This window comes from Oncorhynchus kisutch, linkage group LG16, assembly GCF_002021735.2.
Source record: "Oncorhynchus kisutch isolate 150728-3 linkage group LG16, Okis_V2, whole genome shotgun sequence".
Lineage (NCBI taxonomy): Eukaryota > Metazoa > Chordata > Actinopteri > Salmoniformes > Salmonidae > Oncorhynchus > Oncorhynchus kisutch.
Window position 1 is genome coordinate 41,524,928 of NC_034189.2, and position 23,900 is coordinate 41,548,827.

Below are 23,900 nucleotides of genomic sequence, written 5' to 3' on the forward strand. Positions count from 1 at the left end.
CCCTCCTCCCATCTCTCCAATCCCTCCCTCCATCTCTCCAATCCCTCCCTCCCTCCCTCCATCTCTCCAATCCCTCCCTCCATCTCTCCATCCCTCCCTCCTCCCTCCATCTCTCAATCCCTCCCTCCCTCCCTCCATCTCTCCAATCCTCCCTCCATCCCTCCATCTCTCCAATCCCTCCCTCCCTCCTCCATCTCTCCAATCCCTCCTCCTCCCTCCCTCCATCTCTCCAATCCCTCCTCCTCCCTCCATCTCTCCAATCCCTCCCTCCTCCCTCCCTCCATCTCTCCAATCCCTCCCTCCCTCCCTCCCTCCATCTCTCCAATCCCTCCCTCCCTCCCTCCATCTCTCCAATCCCTCCCTCCCTCCCTCCCTCCCTCCCTCCCTCCCTCCTCCCTCCCTCCCTCCCTCCCTCCCTCCATCTCTCCAACTCCTCCCTCCCTCCATCTCTCCAATCCCTCCCTCCTCCCTCCATCTCTCCAATCCCTCCCTCCCTCCCTCCCTCCATCTCTCCAATCCCTCCCTCCCTCCCTCCCTCCATCTCTCCAATCCCTCCCTCCCTCCATCTCTCCAATCCCTCCCCTCCCTCCAATCTCCATCCCTCCTCCCTCCATCTCTCCAATCCCTCCCTCCCTCCATCTCTCCAATCCCTCCCTCCCTCCATCTCTCCAATCCCTCCCTCCCTCCCTCCATCTCTCCAATCCCTCCCTCCATCTCTCCAATCCCTCCTCCATCTCTCCAATCCCTCCTCCATCTCTCCAATCCCTCCCTCCCTCCATCTCTCCAATCCCTCCCTCCCTCCCTCCCTCCATCTCTCCAATCCCTCCCTCCCTCCATCTCTCCAATCCCTCCCTCCCTCCCTCCATCTCTCCAATCCCTCCCTCCATCTCTCCAATCCCTCCCTCCATCTCTCCAATCCCTCCCTCCATCTCTCCAATCCCTCCCTCCCTCCCTCCCTCCATCTCTCCAATCCCTCCCTCCCTCCCTCCATCTCTCCAATCCCCCTCCCTCCATCTCCCCATCCCTCCCTCCATCTCTCCAATCCCTCCCTCCCTCCCTCCCTCCCTCCATCTCTCCAATCCCTCCCTCCCTCCCTCCTCCCTCCATCTCTCCAATCCCTCCCTCCATCTCTCCAATCCCTCCCTCCCTCCCTCCATCTCTCCAATCCTCCCTCCCTCCTCCATCTCTCCAATCCCTCCCTCCCTCCTCCCTCCCTCTCTCCAATCCCTCCCTCCTCCCTCCCTCCATCTCTCAATCCCTCCCTCCCTCCCTCCATCTCTCCAATCCCTCCCTCCCTCCCTCCTCTCGCCAATCCCTCTCCCTCCCTATCTCCCTCCATCTCGCCAATCCCGCCCTCCCTCCTCCCCTCCCTCTCTCAATCCCTCCCTCCCTCCATCTCTCCAATTCCTCCCTCCCTCCATCTCTCCAATCCCTCCCTCCCCTCCCTCCATCTCTCCAATCCCTCCCTCCATCTCTCCAATCCCTCCCTCCCTCCCTCCATCTCTCCAATCCCTCCCTCCATCTCTCCAATCCCTCCCTCCCTCCTCCCTCTCCCCCCTCCAATCCCTCCCTCCATCTCTCCAATCCTCCCTCCCTCCCTCCATCTCTCCAATCCCTCCTCCCTCCCTCCATCTCTCCAATCCCTCCCTTCCTCCCTCCCTCCCTCCATCTCTCCAATCCTCCCTCCCTCCCTTCCTCCCTCCCTCCCTCCATCTTCTCCAATCCTCCTCCTCATCCATCTCTCCAATCCCTCCCTCCATCTCTCCAATCCCTCCCTCCCTCCATCTCTCCAATCCCTCCCTCATCTCTCCAATCCTCCCTCCATCTCTCCAATCCCTCCCTCCCATCTCTCCAATCCCTCCCTCCCATCTCTCCAATCCCTCCCTCCTCCCTCCATCTCTCCAATCCCTCCCTCCATCTCTCCATCCCTCCCTCCCTCCCTCCATCTCTCCAATCCCTCCCTCCCTCCCTCCATCTCTCCAATCCCTCCCTCATCTCTCCATCCCCCCTCCCTCCCTCCACCATCTCTCCAATCCCCTCCCTCCCTCCCTCCATCTCTCCAATCCCTCCCTCCATCTCTCCAATCCCTCCCTCCCTCCCTCCATCTCTCCAATCCCTCCCTCCCCCCTCCCTCCATCTCTCCAATCCCTCCCCCCTCCCTCCCCTCCCTCCATCTCTCCAATCCCTCCCTCCCTCCATCTCTCCAATCCCTCCCTCCCTCCCTCCCTCCATCTCTCCAATCCCTCCCTCCCTCCCTCCCTCCATCTCTCCAATCCCTCCCTCCCTCCCTCCATCTCTCCAATCCCTCCCTCCCTCCCCCTCCCTCCTCCCTCCCTCCCTCCCTCCTCCTTCTCCTCCCTCCCTCCCTCCCTCCCTCCCTCCCTCCCCCTCCCTCCATCTCTCCAATCCCTCCCTCCCTCCCTCCATCTCTCCAATCCCTCCCTCCCTCCCTCCATCTCTCCAATCCCTCCCTCCCTCCCTCCCTCCATCTCTCCAATCCCTCCCTCCCTCCCTCCATCTCTCCAATCCCTCCCTCCCTCCATCTCTCCAATCCCTCCCTCCCTCCATCTCTCCAATCCCTCCCTCCCTCCTTCTCTCAATCCCTCCCTCCCTCCATCTCTCCAATCCCTCCCTCCCTCCATCTCTCCAATCCCTCCCTCCCTCCCTCCATCTCTCCAATCCCTCCCTCCATCTCTCCAATCCCTCCCTCCATCTCTCCAATCCCTCCCTCCATCTCTCCAATCCCTCCCTCCCTCCATCTCTCCAATCCCTCCCTCCCTCCCTCCCCATCTCTCCAATCCCTCCCTCCCTCCATCTCTCCAATCCTCCTCCCTCCCCCCTCCCTCCATCTCTCCAATCCCTCCCTCCATCTCTCCAATCCCTCCCTCCATCTCTCCAATCCCTCCCTCCATCTCATAATCACTCCCGCCATCTCTCCATCCCTCCCTCATCTCTCCATCCACTCCCTCCCATCCCTCCCTCCCTCCATCTCTCCAATCCCTCCCTCCCTCCCTCCCTCCATCTCTCCAATCCCTCCCTCCATCTCTCCAATCCCTCCCTCCCCTCCCTCCATCTCTCCAATCCCTCCCTCCCTCCCTCCATCTCTCCAATCCCTCCCTCCCTCCCTCCCTCCCTCTCTCCAATCCCTCCCTCCCTCCCTCCCTCCATCTCTCCAATCCCTCCCTCCCTCCCTCCATCTCTCCAATCCCTCCCTCCCTCCCTCCATCTCGCCAATCCTCCCTCCCTCCCCTCCCTCCATCTCGCCAATCCCTCCCTCCCTCCCTCCATCTCTCCAATCCCTCCCTCCCTCCATCTCTCCAATCCCTCCCTCCCTCCATCTCTCCAATCCCTCCCTCCCTCCCTCCATCTCTCCAATCCCTCCCTCCCTCCCTCCCTCCCTCCCTCCCTCCCTCCCTCCCTCCCTCCTCCCTCCCTCCCTCCCTCCCTCCCTCCCTCCCTCCCTCCCTCCCTCCCTCCCTCCCTCCCTCCCTCCATCTCTCCAATCCCTCCCTCCCTCCCTACATCTCTCCAATCCCTCCCTCCCTCCCTCCCTCCCTCCCTCCCTCCCTCCCTCCATCTCTCCAATCCTCCCTCCATCTCTCCAATCCCTCCCTCCCCCCATCTCTCCAATCCCTCCCTCCCCCCATCTCTCCAATCCCTCCCTCCCTCCATCTCTCCAATCCCTCCCTCCCTCCATCTCTCCAATCCCTCCATCTCTCTCTCCATGAATAGACACCAGTCTTTGTGTTTACCCTCAGTGTGCAGCAGCACTAGATATCTCCTGGATCGGTTTGATATATTCCTTATTAGGACGGCAGGTGCTGGCTGCCCTAACTCTTTCTCCTCTCTCGCTCTCTCTCTAAGCCGTGCGTGTGTATAGACGCATTTAACATATAACAGTGCTCTGCTCAGTGTGTCGCTGACTAATTTGGTACATTTAAGAATAATAAGAGAAGCTGGTAAAAGAGAGGCTCTTGTGTGGTTTGGAAGTAAAGCGTGAACTTCCAGCTTAGTCGACAAGTAGGGAAGGAGACACACACACACACGGTAGTTCTCAGCCTACCTGGATTACAGGGCAGAGAGGCTTCGCCCTGCCAGATGTCTTACAAAAACAGCTGTGTGACAGACACCAAGTGCCAAGTCCAGGTCTGCACCGTGTCAGTCTGAGACACACACAGACCATAGTGGTGGATGGCACCATCCCTCTGAGACTGGCTGCAGAGTGTGTTTGTGTGTGTGTGTGTGTGAGAAACATGTTCTCTCGTGTTTTTGGGGGGTTGCACGGAAACGGCTCACCTCGTCATTTTATTCATTTGTGTGTATTGCTGGTGTTCGTCTGTGTGTGCATTTTCGAGTGTTTTAAATGCCTCGTTAACTAGGGCAGGGACAATTCCTTAGGATCGTGGCAAGGAAACAACACACGAAGCGGATTTAACTTCTTTAGGAAAACTGAGCTAATGTTGTAAACAAACGTTATGTTGTTATCCCGAGTCGCATTTGTTTATTTTCCAAGCTATAGCGCACTATATTTTAAATACAGTAGGATTTTAAAGGACCAAAGAGTTTCTTTGTGTTTTTCTTCTTTTTTTTTTACCATGTAAAGAATATCGCGATAAAGGGCACCGTGACAGCCCTACTGTTAACCCCACCCTGACCTAACAGTCTCTCTGTGTCTCTCTGTTCCAGAGGGGCTCCATGAAAAATGACAGAGGAGGTGATAGTTATAGCCAAGTGGGACTACTCGGCTCAGCAGGAACAGGAACTTGACATCCGGAAAAACGAGCGGCTGTGGCTCCTGGATGACAGCAAGACGTGGTGGAGGGTGAGGAACGCCTCCAACCGGACCGGCTACGTCCCCTCGAATTATGTGGAGAGGAAAAACAGCTTAAAGAAGGCCTCGCTGGTGAAAAACATCAAAGACACACTCGGTGAGTTGGGTTAAGTGTCTCTGCTGTTTTCTAGGGGTGCACAGAGGCGGTGCACACTATCTCCAAGTAGTGTGTGTGTGTGTGTGTGTCCTTCTCTCTGCTGTTTCCTAGGGGTGCCTCCACAGAGGCGTCTCACCTCCGTGTGTTTAATGCGGATGAAGCACTGTTAAATGCTTGACTCCTTCACACACTTACACTCTCCAGTTAGAAATGATTTCTCAAGGCTGGTGATTTGTGATACAGGAGACGTTTGTTTTGTGAGGCCGTCCCTTAAGCTATTCATTATCAGGCTAGGGAAAGCTGGTGTGATCGATCAGGAGAAATGCCGGTATTGAAGCTGCTTTTTTCCAGGTCAGAGGAGGTAAGAACTAATTTAATATGAAGTGCAAGGATCAAAGATTTTCTTGGCTGGACAACGGCTGCGATTAGCTGAGCTCCTGTAATTCTCACTGTGGACTGATCAGGTAGAACTCTCACCCTTATTAGGCTAATGAATTCATCTCTGTTGGTAGATACAAAGATCTTCGTACTCACAGAGAATTGGAGATCCTTTCCAAATGGAGCGAAAGGGCAAGGCGATGCAATTTTTTCATTTAAGTGGTCGACACTCAAGAGTGATACTGGGCAATAGGAACTGAAGTTGTGATGAGATGGAACCTTGCCGTTCAATGTTATCAGGGATGAATAGGCGCATGCATCAGAAATGCACAAGATAGATGAGACTTCGAACTGAAAGAATAGGATTACTAGCCAAGAGGATTTTCGTAGTGCTTTGCCTAGTTGTCAGAGGTCTTGACAGACAATGCAATTAACAACCTGCTGCTTGTCTGATCCCGGCGCTGGGTCTCTGATCAGCCACGCATCCTATGCTGAAAGCTGAGAGATGAAGAGAATTAGAATGTGTAAGACAGAGAGGGGGGGCAGAAAGAGAGAGAGAGGGGAGGAATATGTTGGTAGTAAATCTCTGTCAGGAGAAACAGGCCATGGCCCATGGCATTTACTGTCCCTGAATACTGCTTTATCTGATGTAGCTAGCTGTACACTCATCTGTACTCTCTCTCACTTTTGTTCTCTCTCTGTGAATTAATGAGCCTTGGAACTTCAGGAAACATTTTTCACATCTCTAATCTCCCCTATCATCCATCGCAGATGAATAATCTACATAATGTTTAGTGAGGATAAATTGAGAAGATAAATTGTAGCCCTGGGCAGACAGAGTAGATAGCTCACCTTGGACACGTGGCACGTGTTGTGCTGTTTAGGGAATAATCAATCATTTGAAGGCTGTTCGGGCCCACAGCTGACGGGTCGATATCTAACCTCCGTCATGACAGTCTGACAGGGTCTCCTACTGTTTGTTAACCTCAAGGGCACGTGTGTTAAAATGGGGGTTAAATGAATCTGGTTTTGAGTGGAGTGGAATGGTATTAAATGTTAAGAACTGTAAAACCAAGCTATGACAGCTGTTGGTAACACCGGATGCAACCAGAGCCAACCATTTTTAGTTTATGGGATGTCTTTTAATATGGCTGGATTTCATTCCCCTCTCTCTCTCAGGAAACATAGTTCACTGCTGTTCCTCCCTGATGGGTTTTGGATGTTAAAACACTTACGGTCTTCCAGTCTTCGTTGGCTTATGTCCATGCCTTTTCAGTCAAAGGATTTCTGTCTTCGTTGCGTGTCGCTCCCAAGGTTGCGTGTCGCTCCCAAGGTTGCGTGTCGCTCCCAAGGTTGCGTGTCGCTCCCAAGGTTGCGTGTCGCTCCCAAGGTTGCGTGTCGCTCCCAAGGTTGCGTGTCGCTCCCAAGGTTGCGTGTCGCTCCCAAGGTTGCGTGTCGCTCCCAAGGTTGCGTGTCGCTCCCAAGGTTGCATGTCCCCAAGGTTGCGTCACGCTTCAACAATCCACCGTTTGCTCTGTGTCAGTGGAATGCATTTGTAACCAACTTGCAGTGACCTCCATCGTTTACAGCAGCTCTGTTCTGCTCCGTGGATTGGCTATAACAAGCTTCAGAGGTTACACAGATCTGTCTCCTTTATGTCTCATCACGGTGATAACCTACTTACTGTGTTCTCTATCCAACTCCCAACAGCGTCGCCGTGGAGCGTTCAGGTGGAAATATGTTATGTAGAACAGACCTCTGACAGAATAAGGGTTCTTTTTGGCTCTATTCATGATATTTCTATGTGCAACGTTCAACACATTTGCTTCCTGAATGTGACTCTGGTCTGCATTAGACTATTAGGCTTCTACTATATCTGTTTAAGTGTTAATGCCCTCGATACTGGTGTTTGGAGGATATATTGGCACAGGTGTTGAGAAACATCGTCTCGGGCCAGGAAACCGTGCCAATTTATCCTCCAAACACCGGCTTCGAGGGCGTTATCACTTTTTAACAGGTTACCAACATATTCAAATAATGATTGACATATTTCCATTAACTTTATTTGGATTCATTTGTTCATACGATTTCATCCTTCCACGAGATATAGTCCTGACACAAATCTAGGGGTTGCTACCCAAGCCGGCAGGTTGTTCGTTATATCGGTTCGGTTGACAGAGACGCGACTCATTCGTTAAGTCCTTTTGTTCTGTATCTATGGACACGACTCAGTCGTTCATTCTAAATGTTCCATTGTCATACTGGCTGGCAACGGTCATACTGGCATACGTTCTTATCCCTTGCTTGCTAGCTAGCCAACTACGGTTAACTTAGTCATGTCAAAAAGCCAGAATAACAGCAAAGTGGCTGCATTTTCATTTGTTTAAGCTGTTTTCTAGTGACAGGGATTTCGATACATTCATAACAATGAGCTAATGATGCACCATTTTGCGTGGCATAGAAAACTTGCTCTCTTGTCAGGACACTGTTGTTCAGAGGAGCTAGCCAACAACACAGCTAACACAATCACGTCAAACTGAAGCTGGCAAGACTGCAAACTAGCTGCATTTCATTTAGTTTTACCTGTTTTCTGTTGACATTTCTTTGTATGTGTCCATAAAAATGATGCTGATTCAGGATTTCGACTGGCTGAGAAAAGCTGCCTGTCTCGGGACAGCTGTAGATGAAATTTCAATATTGAAATAATGTTGCAAATGTCAGAGAGACAGACCGCAAGTTTTATACACATCTCCACTATTGAAAACCAATTGCTAGTCTAAAAGAAATGGGAGATAATGTCTACATGCTTTTTATAACAAATGTATAAATTGCCTGGCTGGGCTGATGAGACAGTGGATTGCACAGTGAGATGGAACAGAGTAAATAGGCATTTCCACGTCATAGCTTTAGCCGGTGGTAACTTGTGGAATAAACACCGTCTGAAATGCGGTTTTAACCAATCAGCGCCGGGATTAGACCCCACCCGTTGTATAAATAGTGAGTAACCTGAGGGTGTTTTCTGCTGCTAACAGTGACACATACTCTTCCCTACCAATCCAGCTATGTATCAATTAATATAAACCTGGAGACACTGTTCAAGGGGGGAACTCTATATCCACTACAGCTCTCCTTGTTCTCTGTTGTCAGGCCTGTAGTGAGACACAGAGCTTTTTGGCATCTCTTTCTTTCACTCACTCACTCACTCACTCTCTCCCCCCTCTCCTCCCCAAGGCAGATGAAGTGGTGGAAGGTGGGTGTTACTGCTTTGTGTAAGGAATGCACACTCAAATACCATCAGGCTTACGCACTATACACTGTGATTCCTAATGCGGGGATGTGCTTAAACACACACACGCCTTGAACGCACCCACACGTGAACTTGCTTACTGCTATGTTCTTGTTGTTGTATTGAATTGTTTGCATCCCCAATGGGGATAAGTAGAAATGTCAGAACATTTAACCAATCATCTCCAGACAACTTGCTACAACCGTGGCTTCCTCCAAGGACAACCCCTGTGTGTGTATGGCTGGACCTCCAACTGTTTTCTGATTGGTTATTACCAGGGTTACTTCAACCAGTGACACGTTTGCCTTCTCCACGGCAGGTGTTATGCCTTCATGTTTTCACTGGAAACACCAAAGCGATGCAATATTTGCTTTAGTCAGTCACCAGTTGATTTGAATCCTATCTAGTATAGGTCTACTTATCTTCTATGTTTATTTAGTCAAAGTGTGTGTGTGTGTGTGTGTTCTAAGTAATCAGGTTTGTGCAGTACATAATCATCTCTAACCACTGAGGTGTTCAAATTACCAACACAACTGCAGCCCTTTGTAGCGATTCAAATGACCTCCGTTTCTGTTTTGGAGCTGGGTCTACTGATAGGCTTCTGATGTGTTCTTAGCTCTCCATTGGGTGCCAGTCAGTATAATGCTCTGCCTGTGGAAACGTTGGCTCCGTTCACCTTCCCACAACTAATGACCTGGTGCCAACCCAGCTAGAATGAAACTCAACTCCATGTCCTCCGTTCACCTTCCCACAACTAATGACCTGGTGCCAACCCAGCTAGAATGAAACTCAACTCCATGTCCTCCGTTCACCTTCCCACAACTAATGACCTGGTGCCAACCCAGCTAGAATGAAACTCAACTCCATGTCCTCCGTTCACCTTCCCACAAATAATGACCTGGTGCCAACCCAGCTATGATGAAACTAAACTCCATGTCCTCCGTTCACCTTCCCACAAATAATGACCTCGTGCCAACCCAGCTAGAATGAAACTCAACTCCATGTCCTCCGTTCACCTTCCCACAAATAATGACCTGGTGCCAACCCAGCTAGGATGAAACTAAACTCCATGTCCTCCGTTCACCTTCCCACAAATAATGACCTGGTGCCAACCCAGCTAGGATGAAACTAAACTCCATGTCCTCCGTTCATCTTAGTGGAACAGTTCACATTGGGTGCCTCAAATGTCACCCTGATCCCTATATCGTGCGCTATGTTTAAAAATATATATATTATACCAGAGCTCAGGTCAAAAGTAGTGCACTATATAGTGAATAGGGTGCCATTTGGGACGCATACAGTCTTGCCAACTAGAACCTTTTTCAAAAGAACTAAAACTGTAATCTACCTTAACGTTTCAGTATGGACTATTGAATAATCATGACATTAAATAAACTGTGCCTTTTTAAACAGCTTGGACATTTCCAGAAAATGATGTCATGGCTTTAGAAGCTTCTGTTAATTGACATAATTTGAGTCAATTGGAGGTGTACCTGTGGATGTATTTCAAGGCCTACTTTCAAACTCAGTGCCTCTTTGCTTGACATCATGGGAAAATCAAAATAAATCAGCCAAGACCTCAGACAAAAAATTGTAGACCTCCAAAAGTTTGGTTCATCCTTGGGACCGATTTCCGAAGGCATGAAGGTACCACGTTCTGTACAAACAATAGTACGCAAGTATAAACACCATGGGACCACGCAGCCATCATACTGCTCAGGAAGGAGACGTGTTCTGTCTCCTAGAGATGAGGACCTTGCTGGAGGAAACAGGTACAAAAGTATCTATATCCACAGTAAACGAGTTCTATATCGACATAACCTGAAAGGCCGCTCAGCAAGGAAGAAGCCACTCCTCCAAAACCGCCATAAAAAAGCCAGACTATGGTTTGCAACATGGGGACAAAGATCGTACTTTTTGGAGAAATGCCCTCTGGTCTGATGAAACAAAAATAGAACTGTTTGGCCATAATGACCATCGTTATGTTTGGAGGAAGCCGAAGAACACCATTTGCTGCAGGAGGGACTGGTGCACTTCACAAAATAGATGGCATCATGAGGCAGAAAAATGATGTGGATATATTGAAGCAACATCTCAAGACATCAGTCAGGAAGTTAAAGCTTGGTCGCAAATGGGCCTTCCAAATGGACAATGACCCCAAGTATACTTCCACATTTGTGGCAAAATGGCTCAAGGACAACAAAGTCAAGGTATTGGAGTGGGTATCACAAAGTCCTGACGTCAATCCTATAGAACATTTGTGGGCAGAACTGAAAAGGTGTGTGCGAGCAAGGAGGCCTACAAACCTGACTCAGTTACACCAGCTCTGTCAGGAGGAATGGGCCAAAATTCACCGAACTTATTGTGGGAATCTTGTGGAAGGCTACCCAAAACGTTTGACCCAAGTTAAACAATTTAAAGGCAATGCTACCAAATACTAATTGAGTGTATGTAAACTTCTGACCCACTGGGATGAAATAAATAAAAGCTGAAATAAATTATTCTCTCTACTATTATTCTGACAGTTGACATTCTTAAATAAAGTGGTGTTCCTAACTGACCTAAGACAGGGAATTTGTACTTCGATTAAATGTCAGGAATTGTGAAAAACAAAGTTGAAATATATTAAATTATATTTGGTGTATGTAAACATCTGACTTCAACTGTATATGGCCAACGTACCATGGCTAAGGGCTGTTCTTACGCACGACCCAACGCAGAGTGCCTGGATGCTGCCCTTAGCTGTAGTATATTGGCTATATACCACAACCCCCCCGAGGTGTCGTATTGCTATAATAAACTGGTTACCAACGTAATTAGAACAGTAAAAAGAGATGTCTTGTCATACCCGTGATATGAGTCTGATATACGACGGCTGTCAGACAATCAGCATCCGGGCTTGAACCACCCAGTTCATAATGACAAATAATTAATGTTTTGTCGAAGATGTGGCTAATTTAAAATTGGGTGACCTAAGGCAGTCAAGTAGATGAATTGTGTTTTTAAATGAACCCTCCAAGTACAGTTGTCTGATGAAGATATGTTTTCTTAATGACTCTTGCTCATCACTGATTCTGTAAACAAGGTGGTTAAAGGGCTTTCCTCTTGATTAGCTACATTCTTTGAGTCTTGGCCACTGCAGACCTCATTCTGGTGTGCTACCCTCATTGATTTGACGTTTTCTCTGTCATAATGTCAGTGTAATGAGGGTTGTGTTCAGGCCACTGGCTCTGTCAATACGGTGTTCAACCATTCAGGGCTGGCAGCTGGACATTGTTGTCACGGCTCGATTTGTTGCCATGCGATGTATATGGTCACGTTGCTGGTCAGTACTAAATGTTAGTGTTTTTAAAACCTGTATTGTCAAGCTGATCGTGTTGCAGTCCTAATATATAGATCGAACTACATTGTGCTTGTCCGGAACTTGTGAGATGCGTTTGGAGAAAAAGTGGTGCTCGGCTTACTCCGAGCCAGAAGCTGCTACTGCTGAAGTTTCTTCCTATCTGAATGCAGAGACTTGTCAAGGGAATTGAGTCGGTGATGGGCGATCGGAGGACAGTAGAATAGAGGGAGAAATTGCTGCTCAGACAAGAATGGCTAAGGTTTGACAGCGAGCGACGGAGAGCCATAGAGGGATGTAGAGTTAAACGACTAGAGTATTGTCTGGGAGACGAGCACTCTCCGCCTCTACTCGCTCCATCCTACCGCGCTATCCTCCTCTCTCCATCGTCCTCCATCCCCTCGTCCTCTTAAGTACACCCGCACAGCTTTCCCAGCCATCGTGCAGAAAATAAAAAATGTAATTAAGAGAGAATGAGTTCCCGGCAAACCTCAGATAATCATCTTACTCTGATATGCATCAGTGATTGTAGGGTAGATATAGGTAGATGTAGCCTAGATATCGGTTTACAGTATATCCTCCCTGTGCTGGAATTTTATTTCAGACTGAGACATGGAGAAGAAAATCAGCTTTATGAAAATTGAATAAAGTGAAAGTTGCTGGCGAGTGATTCATTAGTCTCATACCACACCTTAAGTGAAGTGTCTCATCAGGAGAGAGAGGAGGGAGGGGGAGAGAGAAAGGGTGGGAGGAGACAGGGTGGGAGGAGAGAGAGGGAGGGGAAGAGAGAGCGACAGACAGGGTGGGAGGAGAGGGAGAGAGACAGACAGGGTGGGAGGAGAGAGCGAGGTAGGGGGAGGGAGACAGGGTGGGAGGGGGGAGGGAGAGAGCGACAGACGAGGAGAGAGAGAGTGCGAGCGAGACAGACAGACCTCGTGGGAGGAGAGGGAGAGACAGACAGGGTGGGAGGAGAGAGAGAGAGAGAGAGAGACAGACAGAGACAGACAGACAGACAGACAGACAGACAGACAGGGTGGGAGGAGGGAGAGAGACAGACAGGGTGGGAGGAGAGAGAGACTGACAGGGTGGGAGGAGAGAGAGAGGAGGGAGGGGAAGAGAGACTGACAGGGTGGGAGGAGAGAGAGAGGAGGGAGGGGAAGAGAGACAGACAGGGTGGGAGGAGAGGGAGGGGGAGAGACAGACAGGGTGGGAGGAGAGAGAGACAGACAGGGTGGGGGGAGAGGGACACGGGGTGGGAGGAGAGGGACACGGGGTAGGAGAGGGACACGGGGTGGGAGGAGAGGGACACGGGGTGGGAGGGGAGAGAGACACGGGGTGGGAGGAGAGAGAGGAGGGAGGGGAAGAGAGAGACAGACAGGGTGGGAGGAGAGAGAGGAGGGAGGGGGAGAGAGAGAGACAGACAGGGTGGGAGGAGAGCGAGACAGACAGGGTGGGAGGAGAGGGACACGGGGTGGGAGGAGAGGGACACTGGGTAGGAGAGGGACACGGGGTGGGAGGAGAGGGACACGGGGTGGGAGGGGAGAGAGACACGGGGTGGGAGGGGAGAGAGACACGGGGTGGGAGGGGAGAGAGACACGGGGTGGGAGGGGAGAGAGACACGGGGTGGGAGGGGAGAGAGACACGGGGTGGGAGGGGAGAGAGACACGGGGTGGGAGGGGAGAGAGACGGACAGGGTGGGAGGGGAGAGAGAAGGGCACTAAGGACCACCTGGACTCACATTCTTCTTGTGGATCACACTGCTACTTAATAGCATGGTGGGCAGTGGACCAATTATCTATTATCGGAGACCATCTGAGCATTATATTGCAAGGAGAACATTCTGACTAAGCACAGCCTGTTCTATTCGTCAGCCCATGAAATGGGCCTATATCTGGGATTGATACTGAATAGCTTGGCAGAATTACTTTATTTTCTCACTCCTCTAGTACCACTGCAGTAGCCATACATGATTAGTGTTACTCTGCAATCACCATTTTGTTACATTGAACAGTTGTCCCCGGGTCCTCTACATTGCTTCCCTGCACCTGTCCCTGGCCTGTTCTTCTTAATCAGCATAAATTAAGAGCGTATCGTTAAGCATCAACGAGTCAGCTGTATGGGTCCACACTGTGACTCGCCTCGGGCCTGGTGGAATTGATGGCTTGGTGAGGGCCCAGTTGAATTGATGGCTTGGTGAGGGCCCAGTTGAATTGATGGCTTGTTGATGGGGGATAGTTGTGACAGGGGCTAAGTGATGGTATTTCACCATCCTCCCCCCCCCCCCCCCCCCCACCACCTCTCAAGGGCACTGTTTTCCAAATCGCTCACTTTCTTCCCACCCCCCAGGCCGAAACAGAAGCAGCTTCTTATCCCTGGTTTCCCTGTGACTGCCACTGGCCTTGCTGTGTCATGGTGGAGGCTGATTCATGGAGACGAGGGCTGTCTTCTCGTCATTTTAACTCTGAGGGTGTATTATTCTGTTTGTTGTGGGTCATATTTAACCTGTTTGGTCCATCATGCTGTCGGTCTCCATATATACAATACCTTGAACTGTTATCGGTTGCTTGTGAATGTTTATTTAGTCCTTTATTGGAAGTGCACACCAAGCGTAACGGCAGTAAATGACGATCGTTGCAGGCAAGGCGTATTCAGTGGGTGACAAATGTATTTTGACGTGACTGGTTCGGTCTACGATTTGCTCTCTTCACGAGGGGTAGTACTATGATGGGAGACCGAGAGGTCTATGATTTAATCATGTTTTTTTGTTGGTCTCACCGGCGTCGTGTTATCTGTGCTGCGTGTAACTGGGCACGTGTATGCTGCGTGATGCTTCCCGTGAGCAGATGTGTTTGTCATTGTGAGATGAGCTCCACATTTGAATACAAGTGTTTGTCTGTGTGCGTGCCTGCTGCCTGCTTATTACAAACCCGTGTCCAGCCCATCTCATCTCCAGGTTTGCGCGCTCTTGTAAGTCTGCTAAGAACGGTGTGCTGCTGCACACTCAAAACCAACACCGTCCCTGGTTGGCTGCGTGCTTCGTCGGAGCAGAAGGCCGGTTAAGCGTCAAGGACACCGAAGGTCAGGAAGCCGCCTTGTTTCATGCATGAGATTGGGCGGGGTGGAGGAGGAAGAGGGGGCGGTGACCTTTCGGAGTGCTCTCCTACCTGGCTGAGAGGGTTGAGGTTAATTCTGTCTAACACTAGGCTTTAAACAACATCCTCTTCCTTCTGCTTGCATGAGTGATTCTCTATATTGTCTTTAATAGATGTGTCAATGTTCAGAGAGCGAGTTTGAGGGATTGAGTCTAAAGTGAAAGGAGGAGCCTAATTTTACAGGAGTAGTTTACAGTGGGGGACCGGTTTGGGGGGTTGTTGTTGAAAGAGGTTAAAGGTCAATATTTTCTAGTGAGAGAGCCAACCGAACACTCCATAGTAAGTGTCCCAAATTTCACCCTATTCCCTACATAGGGTTCTGGTCAAAAGTAGTGCACTATGATCTGACCAACGCCCATAGGGCTCTGGTCAGAAGTAGCGCACTATGTAGGGAATAGGGTGCAATTTGGGATGCAGAACTTGTCCACCCTCCCGACCACCTCGGTGTAATCTGATCTGCGTTTCCTGTCTCCTAAAAAGCCTTCCTTTACAGTGGTCTGGTCAGTAGCTGCCTGAGAGGAATTAACATCGCCTATCAATTAAAGGTCGACTGACTATGATTTTTCAACACCGATACAGATTATTGGAGGACCAAAAAAGCCGATACCGATTAATCGGCCGATTTTTGTAATAATGACAATTACAACAATACTGAATGAACACTTATTTTTACTTAATATAATACATCAATAAAATCAATTTAGCCTCAAGTAAATAATGAAACATGTTCAATTTGGTTTAAATAATGCAAAAACAAAGTGTTGGAGAAGAAAGTAAAAGTGCAATATGTGATATGTAAGAAAGCTAACGTGAGAACATATGAAAACTGGTGGTTCCTTTTAACATGAGTCCTCAATATTCCCAGGTAAGAAGTTTTAGGTTGTAGTTATTATAGGAATTATAGGACTATTTCCCCCTATACCATTTGTATTTCATTAACCTTTGACTATTAGATGTTCTTATAGGCACTTTAGTATTGCCAGTGTAACAGTATAGCTTCCGTCCCTCTCCTCGCTCGAACCAGCAACACAACGACAACAGCCACCATCGAAGCAGCGTTACCCATGCAGAGCAAGGGGAACAACAACTAGAAGGCTCAGAGCGAGTGACGTTTGAAACACTATTAGTGCGCGCTAAAACTAGCTAGCCATTTCACTTCGGTTACACCAGCCTCATCTCGAGTTGATATGCTTGAAGTCATAAACAGCTCAATGCTTTACGCACAACGAAGAGCTGTTGGCAAAACGCACGAAAGTGCTGTTTGAATGAATGTTTACGTGCCTGCTTCTGCCTACCACCGCTCAGTCAGATACTTAGATATTGTATGCTTGTATGCTCAGTCAGATTATATGCAACACAAGACACGCTAGATAATATCTAGTAATATCATCAACCATGTGTAGTTAACTAGTGATTATGATTGATTGTTTTTTACAAGATAACTTTAATGCTAGCTAGCAACTTACTTTGGCTTACTGCATTTGCGTAACAGGCAGTCTCCTTGTGGAGTGCAACGAGAGAGAGGCAGGTGGTTATTGCGTTGGACTAGTTAACTGTAAGGTTGCAAGATTGGATCCCCCGAGCTGACAAGGTGAAAATCTGTCGTTCTGCCCCTGAACGAGGCAGTTAACCCACTGTACCCTGGTAGGCCGTCATTGAAAATAAGAATGTGTTCTTAACTGACTTGCCTAGTTAAATAAAGGTATACATTTTTTTTTAATTGGCGCCCAAAAATACCCATTTCCGATTGTTATGAAAACTTGAAATCGGCCCTAATTAATCAGCCATTCCGATTTAATCGGTCAACCTCTACTATCAATACCCAGAACCAGCCCCCCCCCCGGTCTTTCCTCTGGCCTTACCTCCAGTTTCCTTCCAGCACTAATTACCCAGAACCCCTCACTCCCCCCTAACTCTATCTGAAGTGTTTACCTCTCTCCCTGGCTGCAGCCTCAAAGAGAAGTGGTGACCTCCTAACCCTGGACCGTCCTCTACCAGCAGTACTAGCAGCTAATTAGCTCAGCTTGCTGCTGCACCTCACTTGAAGGCTGTTTTTGGAGTAGTGTAGCTGCCTACTCAATCTCAATGACCACGTAGGGCTTTCGGTTTGGAGCCATTTTCACCTCAGGACTTTTAACCTAATATGTTGAAGGACTTTTTACTATGTTATTCTGCTCTGTTGTGGAACTACTGCGGAGCTCTTCAATGTGTGGTATAAATATATGTCTATTGTACCAAGTTATTTCTCTGTCTCTCCCTCTCTAAGGCCTGGGGAAGACGAAGAGGAAGACGAGTGCCCGCGATGCCTCGCCAACACCCAGCACGGACGCAGAGTACCCTTCCAATGGTGGCGGAGGTAGCAGCGCCGAGCGTATCTATGACCTCAGCATCCCAGCCCTGGTCAAATTCGCCTACACGGCGGAGCGGGAAGACGAGCTGACACTGGTGAAGGGGTCAAGGGTCATTGTCATGGAGAAGTGTAGCGACGGCTGGTGGCGAGGGAGTTCTGAAGGTCGGGTAGGCTGGTTCCCCTCTAACTATGTCCTGGAGGAGGGAGAGGAGGAGGCCGTCTGGGGGGACCTAAGCGGAGGTTACCCAGGACAGGGGGCAGGGTCGGGAGGGGTGACCAACGGGGCCACCAGGGTGATCCACACCGTTCAGACGCTGTACCCCTTCAGCTCTGTGACTGATGAGGAGCTGAACTTTGAAAAGGGCGAGGTGATGGCGGTGCTGGAGAAACCGGAGAACGACCCTGAGTGGTGGCGGTGTCGGAACGCCCGTGGACAGGTGGGCCTGGTGCCAAAGAACTATGTGGTTATCCTTAGCGACGATCCAGCCCCCGGGGGTGGGATGGGCTCGGGCCCCCACTCGCCCCAGATCAACTACACAGGGCCGGCCCGCGTGGGAAAGTTTGCCGGGAAGGACTGGTACTATGGGGGAGTGACCAGGCATCAGGCAGAGTGTGCGCTCAATGAGAGAGGAGGTCAGGGAGACTTCCTTGTCAGAGACAGCGAATCATCGGTGAGTGGTCGAGAGAGTATTGTGATTGGTGGAAATGAGGGGAGAACAGTTGATTTTCGTGTCTCTTATTATTTATATGATAATGTACTCTATGGTTTACAATAGCTTTATCATACTGTATTTTGAGCTGTTTTTATTGGGAAAGCTGTCTTGAGGGAAATCGTACATTATTCAGTGGGATGGGTGGGATTTACAGTAGAACTAAGGCCCCCTCTAGTGGCTTAAGAATGAAACTCCATGGCAATAGTCATCCATTTCTTATCTCTCTCTCTCTCTCTCCCAGCCCAGTGATTTCTCCGTGTCCCTCAAGGCGATGGGAAAGAACAAGCACTTCAAGGTTGCGCTGGCGGAGGGGGTCTACTGTATCGGCCAGAGACGCTTCAGCAGCATGGATGAACTGGTGGAGCATTACAAAAAAGCCCCGATCTTCACCAGCGAACATGGAGACAAACTCTACCTGGTCAAACCTCTGCTGTGACCACACACAAATGCTCGCGTTCATACATTTGCACACACACACACACACACACACACACTCCGGACCCCGGTGCTCGGCCTGGCCTAATAACAAGCCTTATTACCGGACTTGCGACTGACTGATTGAGCACAGCAATATCCACTGGTCTGCCCATGACCCTTCAATACAGGTGCTAAAAGTCACCATAAACTCAACAGATTAGCACAGAGAGAGACTCAAATGGTACATGTTGGCCACCGTAGCTCAGATTCCTTTCAGAATAATGACATTGAGTCCTGTCCAGAAGTATCCAGAGAACAGCTTCAGTAAGGGCCCGTCTGTAAGCACCCGCTCTTTGCCTTGGCTGACAACTCCACCTCCTAGTAAAAGCCCTGCCGGTGCCTCCAAGGTTTTTGGAGTGATTTACAGACAATGGTTCCTTCACGACAGCTACATACGCTATGAAAGTGAATATTTAATGTGACCCATCCCTTGCAGAAAGTAGTATTACGTTTCCATAGACTAGTACCAGAAAGAAAGGCACCACAAATGGTACTTGTACTGTATTTACCAGATAAGGAAAGGACGCCCTCTGTAGGTGTATTGTGGAATGGACACGGTCAGGAGCTGCGCTTTGAATGTCCGTGGATGTATACCGCCGACCATGTGCCACACCCTCATACTGCTCAAATGTGCCCCTAACGTTCTCTTCGAATCCATCGCTTTCCTCAACGTCCGAGTGGAAACGTCGCTGACCGAGGATGGAGATTCAAGAGCATAGGAAAAACGTTTCGTTGGTTGTCTGTTTGCCAATCAAAGTCTGTTCAAAATTTGTTTCCTGCTTTTAAAAATGAAAAACTGTGTCTTAATGTTACTGAACACTGTTATTTAAATCTTGTTTTCAGCTATGTATGTATATTTAAAAAGAAGAATAAGGTGAATATTATATGAATTTAGATGCAGCGGAAGGTACTCCAAGATGGTGTGGTGACTGAGGATTGAAATACTTTTGTTCAATTAAAAGTTTTGCCGAAATAAGCTTTCTGGTTGCACATTTGTCTGCAGTGTCATTTTATTCCCTTTCACGTTTTTAAAATATTGTTCAGTCTTGTTCAATTAGAATACATTCAAATTGCATTTCTGTATTTACCATTTTCTACCAGCAGATGGCAATGTTTCTGCAGGTAGGATTTCGTCATTTCAGGACCTGAGGGCCCATCCTGATGCAAGAGCTTAGGTAACCACAAAAGTGCTTGCTTCCTTTACGTCTTATCAGAACGTTTGGAATGCCTCTCCTTAATCCCAATACGGCATGAGGAGATCTGGTTTGTCTCCCAATATGGTTTGTCCCAAATTGCACCTTATGGGCCCCTGGTCAAAAGTAATGGACTATTTAGGTAATAGGATGTCATTTGGGAAGCAGACACTGCTTCTGATACCTTACAACCTAACCCATGGTAGCCATGTTGTCTCTTTCCTAGAGATAAATTAGTGTAGATATAGCTAGCCAGATCCAAGACAGGTGTTGCCGAGACGTAATGCTCCTGTACAACTCCTCAGGGACAAACGGAGGTGAATGTGGACTGTATTTGAGGCCTCCATTGTGGTCGTCTGGTTGAGACCGTGTAGACATGCATAAAGAGGAGCCGAGAGAGAACGCAGTCCTTGGCTCACAGTTACGGTATGTGTAAGACTATGTGGTGTTTGTATAGTTTTGTCTTTTCTAATATTATATTGTGTGCCATTTAGCAGAAGCTTTTATCTCGACGTCACACATGCATCCATTTTCTTTGAGGTTTGTCACTTTCAAGATGTGCAGGTATTGATCGAACGTTTTACTGTACATGAAAGGATGATTGATAATTGTTTTATTAGATGAATGGATGATATTAACAGACATACTATTTTCTGCAACAGTACACGATTGTCATGCTCGGGAACATAAGCAATGTTTAGTTATCTAGACGGGTACAATTTGTCTGCATCGGACCTAGTTGGTGAAGGGTAAGAGAGTGTTGACATTCCCCTCTCCTCCGTCTCCCCCTTTGTCCACAAAGGAAGCCTTTCAGTCCGTTGACATGCCTGCTTCAGGTGTGAGAAGTGGAGACCGGGTAGGAAAGAAAGGGCGGTTGGTTCGGAGGTAAGGTATGGCTTGTTGATCTGAAGTGTGAAGGACCAACATATCCTGGACAGCTCTGTTTACTGTATCTGTCCTCTCATCCAGGGTTTCGGCATATCTGGACATACACACGCTACACACACACGCCCAGAGCAAGAGGACCAAGAGCCCGGATCCAGCACCAGGTACCTGTATCGGTGTAAATGAAGATTGTTTATTGATTTTGTTTTGGGTGATTTATCTTGTTACTGGGGGGGAAATGCCAACATTGCACCTGCTGCAAAATCCGAAATGTACCTTCAAAATGTTAAATGTAGCTCTTAGTCTTCCTGCTTTATTCAAACCTACTTTGTTGTGTCGTTCTCTGGCACAACTCCTCTCCCCAAGATGAACCTTAAGATGTTACAGAATGAGCAGAACTCTGTGGGGGGATGGGGGGGGGTGTAAACGCTGTGACAATTTCTCACAGGTTGTGGTTGTGTTTCTGTCTTTGTGCGGCCTACCGCCGTGCAGAACCATGCCTCGTCTTTGTGTCTCAATGCTGCTCTGGGTCGTCCTGCTGGCTCTCTCCTCTCTCTAATAGGTAAGTCAGCCTGTTAGGACTCCACAGTGGTGAGAGCCTCCGAGCCTGTGTCATTTTCATCAGTGATAACGGAAGGCAACCATGACGGTCCGGGTGAGTACAAGACATCTCTTCAACGTCATTTGAACCTGTTTTGCGCATAGGGTTAGTATTGGATTGTGAGGTGTACTTGGATGAAACTCAAGTCTGAAGTGGTGGCGGCCTCTCTTCAATTCATCTCTCCAATATCCCTGTGGGCTGATGTGAAAGAACAGAGAAAAGAGAAAAGTGCACTACCTCTCTACTGGGTTCTCCGCTCTTTGCTATAAATGGATAAGAGGAGATGGAGAGAGGAATCCTCCACTATTGAGATGTTGAATGATACATCTGAATGAGACTGTTATTGGCCTGCTGTTGTCTCTTACTGCAGTCTGGAGCATCTCTCGGAAACCGTCAACTGGAACTAATTACCTTGGAGATACAGTTTGTTTCCCCTGAGGGAATGTTGTCCATTAGTTCACTAGGAATGTAACCTTCTGACATTTTAGCAGCCGGTACAGTCAACAGCAACACATAAGACAGGTATTGATTATAGTGTTTTTACTGGGTTCTGTCTCGATGCACCAAATATGAAGTTTAGTCCTCAACATATCTCTTTACATTGTTTAGAGTCACACATTTTTCTGTCAACTTGGATTTTATTGTGGAATACGAGGAGAAAGTTTTGAAGGTTCTTCTTTCAACTGAAACGGATGCCTTTCCATGATATACAGTGTTCTTTGTATTGGTATAAGGACCGTTGGTACCGTTTCTTCAACAACACACCACAGTACTGTATATTTAATTGAATAGAGCTTCTTCCTGCTTGCCTTGACTACACAATGCATGTGCAGTATTGGCTATTCAGAGAGACAGAGCTTTTGTCACAACATCACTCCGAGATATTTGATTGAGTGGAAATGGCGTTGTTCTGATGAAACGCAGCTGGTTGTGGGTTATGTGGGTCAGAATAGACCAGTCGCAGTTCATTCCCTTCTTTTGCTTTCTCCCTCTTTCGTTTTCATTGAGATGGTAGAAGTATTACACTGTGTGCCTACCTTGCTTAGCTCTCTCTAGTCTCTGTTGACCAAGCTGAGCGTTTATTTTTCCCCTCTATGTATCCTCCCAGACCTGGGTCCAAATACTATTCAAGACTTTTCTAATACGTTTAGCGTTTGCTTCGGTCTGCCTGGAGTGCCAGATGGGCAGGGTTTGTATTTTTCAGACTGTTCTATTGGTTCTATTGTGCCAGGCAAGCTCAATCAAGCCCAGAATAAAGTATGTTGAAATGTATTCAAATAGTAGCTGAACCCAGGTTTGTGTTTCTCCACTGGCCTTTACTTACTTCTTCATTGATCTGCCGCGACCCTCCTATCCTCTGAGGAGATTTAATAAAGGCTGTGAATGTCAATGTCAGAGCAGTCCAGGGCCAGGCGCAGCACTTAGCAGTCAGCCGCTCCATATCCTCTTCATCCCCTGTTTTCCACCTCGCTGCCCCCATCTCCCTCTCTCTGTCTGCATTACCCCCATCTGTTAATCTGCTGCTGCCTGCCCAGCGTGTTGGGCAATGTCAGAGATAGAGACAAAGATGGAGGGGGGGGGGAAGAGTTGATAGACAGAGATTTTTTTAAAAGCACTCCTCAATCCTAGTGAGAAAGAGAGATTGGTACAATGAAATCCACTTTAAAACTGAGAACACTAGCTAGACTAATTCACTTTATCTCTGTTTTGTCACAAGTCACCCATCAACAGGGCTGTGTGAGTCACCGTGAAGACCCATAGGGTGCCTTCAGTATGAATAGTTATTGTCTTTTCTCCCTCTAACGCAGGGGCTGAGGAAACAGCAAGAGAAGATGGCAAAGGTGAGTGTGTGTTACCGGGAGACTGGGTAACCAGGGGTTACCAAGATGGGGTTGGATTCAATCAAACCAACCCGAGCAATGTTGATTTCAATATGTTGAGTTGTGCAACTATAGCTTGAAGACTTACACTGAGAGAACAAAACATTAAGAACACCTGCTCTTTTCATGACAGACTGACCAGGTGAATCCAGGTGAAAGCTGTGATCCATTATTGATGTCACTTAAATCAGTGTAGACGAAGGGGAGGAGACGGGATAAAGAAGTATTGAGACATAGATGGATTGTGTATGTGTGCCATGCAAAGGGTGAATGGGAAAGACAAACAGGTATGGTAGTAGGTGTGAGGTGCACCGGTTTAAGTTGGTCAAGAACTGCCATGCTGCTGGGTTTTTCCACGCTCAACAGTTTCCCGTATGTATTAAGAATGGTTCACCGCTCAAAGGACATCCAGCCAACTTGACACAGGGGTAGCCTAGTGGTTAGAGCGTTGGACTAGTAACCGGAAGGTTGTAAGTTCGAACCCCCGAGCTGACAAGGTACAAATCTGTCGTTCTGCCCCTGAACAGGCAGTTAACCCACTGTTCCCAGGCCGTCATTGAAAATAAGAATTTGTTCTTAACTGACTTGCCTGGTTAAATAAAGGTTTAAAAAAACAATACATTTTTTTTTTAACTGTGGGAATCATTGGAGTCAACATGGGCCAGCATCCCTGTGGAACACCTAGTAGAGTCCATGCCCTGACGAACTGAGGCTGTT

The 23,900-nt window shown here is 48.6% G+C and overlaps 1 protein-coding gene across 2 annotated transcripts in view; it reads left to right on the plus strand.

Moving 5' to 3' along the window:
• LOC109878188 (cytoplasmic protein NCK2) overlaps positions 1-19,614 on the plus strand; it is a 60,638-nt gene extending 41,024 nt beyond the window's left edge. For both annotated transcript variants that reach the window (XM_020470425.2, XM_020470426.2), the window contains exons 2-4: positions 4,687-4,928; positions 17,351-18,105; positions 18,389-19,614. In XM_020470425.2, the coding sequence (XP_020326014.1) occupies positions 4,703-4,928; positions 17,351-18,105; positions 18,389-18,583 (1,176 nt within the window). In that variant the 5' untranslated portion in view covers positions 4,687-4,702 and the 3' untranslated portion in view covers positions 18,584-19,614. The remainder of the gene's footprint in view (positions 1-4,686; positions 4,929-17,350; positions 18,106-18,388) is intronic.
• Positions 19,615-23,900: the final 4,286 nt, after the last annotated feature.